Source organism: Myotis brandtii, unplaced genomic scaffold, assembly GCF_000412655.1.
Source record: "Myotis brandtii unplaced genomic scaffold, ASM41265v1 scaffold97, whole genome shotgun sequence".
NCBI classification, from domain to species: Eukaryota; Metazoa; Chordata; class Mammalia; order Chiroptera; family Vespertilionidae; genus Myotis; species Myotis brandtii.
This window is the reverse complement of record NW_005372020.1, coordinates 1124979-1128765: the sequence shown is the minus strand read 5'-3', so window position 1 is coordinate 1128765 and position 3787 is coordinate 1124979. Positions and strand designations below refer to the sequence as shown.

General features: G+C 41.7%; 2 protein-coding genes across 2 annotated transcripts in view; both read left to right on the top strand.

Moving 5' to 3' along the window:
- The window catches only part of TMED2 (transmembrane p24 trafficking protein 2), a 7085-nt gene extending 4635 nt beyond the window's left edge, over positions 1-2450 (top strand). Inside the window, exon 4 of the mRNA XM_014533350.1 lies at positions 975-2450. Coding sequence (XP_014388836.1) covers positions 975-1099 — 125 coding nt within the window. The 3' untranslated portion in view covers positions 1100-2450. The remainder of the gene's footprint in view (positions 1-974) is intronic.
- A 920-nt stretch (positions 2451-3370) lies between these two features.
- The window catches only part of DDX55 (DEAD (Asp-Glu-Ala-Asp) box polypeptide 55), a 9997-nt gene continuing 9580 nt past the window's right edge, over positions 3371-3787 (top strand). The window contains exon 1 of the mRNA XM_005886318.2: positions 3371-3412. Within this exon, the coding sequence (XP_005886380.1) occupies positions 3371-3412 (42 nt within the window). The remainder of the gene's footprint in view (positions 3413-3787) is intronic.

The following is a 3787-nucleotide window of genomic DNA, read 5'->3' as shown; positions in this document are numbered from 1 at the left end:
GCGGGCTCGCGCCAGGGCACGCCAGAGCGGCACCACCCGCCGCTGGCCTCCATTTTCCTCGTTTGGAAGTTTTGCAAACATCATACTAATGCATTGACTTAAGAAGCACCCGTGCAAGGATATCTTTTGAGTAGATGTGTTTGTAGAGCTTTGTACTGCACCAGTTTACTATTGGGACATTGCAAGTCGTGTGGGGACCCTTAGACTTTAGGAGAAAGGAAATTCACTCAAAAAGGAGACTTGAGTGCTGTGTCTACCTAGTTATTCTAAAAAGTTAAGGCTATAGAATTTGATCAGAAACTTGAAAGAATGTGATATAAATCGAGTAGAATAAAATACATAGTCATGACTATTACTTTAAGAACTAAATCCTTAGCTAATGAGTGGGATAAATCATGAGACTTGTTCCAGGTTGGTAGTAAATATCAGTATTGGTCCATGAAACTGAGAAATCTCCCCCACCTAGAACAAATGCCAAGTACACAGTAGGTGCTCAATAAATATGTGTTTTTTGTTTTGTTTTTTTAAAGAGACTTACACATTTTGATTTAGTAAGTAAGTAGTGCTTTCTGGGTAACTGTGATCTTGAAATAATCTCTTAATTTTGTTAAAAGTCAATTTTCTGATTCAGCAAAAAAAAAAAAAAAAAAGATTATAATGTAGGGACGTTTCAATGTGAGGGAGAAAGAATGTTGGTTGGATTTTAACCCTAGAAGTACCTTGGGCAAGTAACTTTCTTTCTCTCTTCCCCATACGAAATAAGCAGATTATACTTGACTGTACTCTGAATCTTAAAGGTCCATGTAAGTCTAAAATTCCCTGCTTCTAACTGTTGAGTTGCTTGGGGACAAAGTATTTAAAGTACTACGAATGGTGTGCAAATATTACTTTCACACAGGGTAAGAGCAGGGGATGATTTTTCATGCTTCTCTGTTATTGTTGTTAAATTGTGTTTATTTGTTTATCCTCAACAGTCAACGACAACACGAACAGCAGAGTGGTTCTCTGGTCCTTCTTCGAAGCTCTTGTTTTAGTTGCCATGACATTGGGACAGATCTACTACCTGAAGAGATTTTTTGAAGTCCGGAGGGTTGTTTAAAAAGCCTTTTTTTCTGATGATCCGAAACTCATAATTCACTGTTTACCAAACATCTTGGTCATAATAATGTCATTTAGTTCGTATGTTTTTATTTTCTGAATTGTACATTCACAGCCTATGTTTCTTTGTGATTAATAGATATTGGGAAAGTGATAGTGAGAATTTGACATTTGATTGGCACAATGTATTTGAATTCTGCCTCATTATGCAGGCCCTTCCAGAGCTTGAACACTGTAAATGAAATGCAGGCATGTAGTCCTTCTTACATCTTCTTTTGTTTTCATAGTAGAATGCAGTTTGTTCAGGGTAGTACTTTACTAAAATGACTGCATTCTTTTGACCCCTTATCCTGAAGTTCAAGTCATTAAAGATTCGTTTTGTTTAGTTCTTATGAGAAACAACAGTCTGAATCGACATTCTCTACCCACCTAATGGCAGCTCTGTGACTTCAGAGTGTGCTACCAGCTTGGTTCTTTTAGACTTTGTCTATCTTGTTTTTGAGTTAAAGATAAGACAACCCAACAACATTCCCCCCGCCCCCTAAATTTTTACTTTGAACTTTAGGACTTCACCTTTACTAAATTGATGACACAGCAGCTAATAACCTTTTTTGATTTCTGCCTAACCTTGTAAGGAGTCTCTAGTAGAGCCAGTTCTCTGGGTGTTGCAGCTGCCGTAGCTCTTGTTCCTCCTCTGCTGGCACACACTTCACTCTGGGCACGTGGGAGGTCTGCATTCACGTCATTGGGGAAATCTGGTTTCTCACGCACATGGTGAAGCCTCTTGGATTTCGTTGCAGTGAGTGAGATACAGCCACTATTTTAGTTCTGATCAGCGGCGTTTGGCCACTTGTTAATTAGGGTACCGACAGCACTGTCAGTACTAGGGTTTTGGTTTTGTTTTTCTTGGGTCTTTTTTGGCACATGTGAATTTTATTTTGTATAAAACGAAATGACTCTCTCTTGGTCTCTGATGATGTGTTTAAAATTGAAGGAGCCTCAGGTTTGGTGTGGGGATGATCCAGGATTATGTTGTGACTGATGTATTTTAGTTACTTGTACATTTTTTTGGATCTTTGCAAAGGTAAAACTACAAGTAACGAGTTTTATAGAATTAATTTAAATTTGTTACCGGTTTTCATGTTCAGGATAAACACTTTTTCAACCTTGGGTGAAAATACTTGGCAGCAGCTTAAGGTGACTGAGTTTTACCTTAGGACAACTGTTGCATGCCAGTTTTTCTGCGTGTGTGAGAAAACACTTCAAAATTGAATTAGAATATGTAAATTTAAATTTGGTTGTGTATCGAATCTGCCCCAGGTTCAGTAAATAAACAATTCTTTTTAAAAACAGTCTTTGTATTCTGTTTTATATATGAATTCACATTTATTATATACCAGTTTTCTATTCATAATTGAAATGAGACATGTCCATGGTTTCTGAGTGTTATCTTTTTAAAAACAGTCTTTGTATTCTGTTTTATATATTGATTATTCACATTTATTATATACCAGTTTTCTATTCATATTTGAAATGAGACATGTCCATGGTTTCTGAGTGTTCCTTTTTATATCCGTAAACTTGATGATAGTGAACAGGAGCCCAATTTTAGGTTCCCCTGTGTGGTTTCTTCCACGGGTCAATGTTAACATCTTTTATTTCATGTGGAAAAAGTAGTTTTGGGTGATTTTTTATTCACCCACCTGTTGGATTATGGATGTGGGGAATAAGTTTCAGAGAAAGATTTGCTGAAGGCTCCCAGGTGAAGAGTGACCAGAAAACTAAACCTCTGCCTTTAGGAATGATTCCTCTCCCTCATTGCACTGGGGGCCTGCCAGCAATACAAAGCCTGGCATTTACTGAGCACCGTGGAGTGTCCTGGCAGGATGCTAAACGACACCGTCTGTCTCATCTATTCCTCAAAACCACCGTTACGCTGGGCGATATTATTCTTATTTTGAAAATAAAGAAACGGGCTTGGAGAAGGTCCAGAACGTAGTAAGCAGAGCCCCAAACGCAGCGGCAGCGCTGCCCTTGCCTCCGGCTTCGTTTTCAGAGCTCGCTGCGCAGGTTTGTCTATAAAAGTGCTCAGTGGGGTTTTGAGGAGGTGAACATGTTTCAGTGAAACTGTTGCCTTGGGCTTTTATTTTTCACTTCCTTTAGTTTAAGATGTTTATTCATCCCCAAATACTGGCTGTGTACGTACTACCAGGGGAGCCACTGGGATGCAGAGGAAAACCGCCCATTGTGGGGTTTACCTTCCAGTGGGGAGATGACGCGCGTCTGTGAGTTACACTCGTGGCAGGCGCTGTGGGTGAGTGGCTTTGGCAGGAGAGGAAGCCTCGCTGAGATGATATGGAAACCCCTGGTGAAGTAGGGGAAGCCTCGCGCATTAATGGAGAAGGGGGTGCGCGGGGCCCCAGCGAAGAGGAACACGTGGACGACACGGCAGGGTTCTAGTTTAGGATCTGATCGCAACTTCCTAGGAAGGCAACCAACATCTGTTACGTACCGGACACGGTCCCCTACTGTTAACCGGGGGCTCGGCCCGCGTCCATTCCTCCAGCCCGCTGTCCTCGGCCAGCACGCGGCACTGTGCTGCCCTCTGCCTCCCGCGGCGGAGAAAGAGACGGGGCACCATCCCTCCCGCCCAACTGCCGCTCGAGGTGGAGAGGCGCCCAGGCCCCGG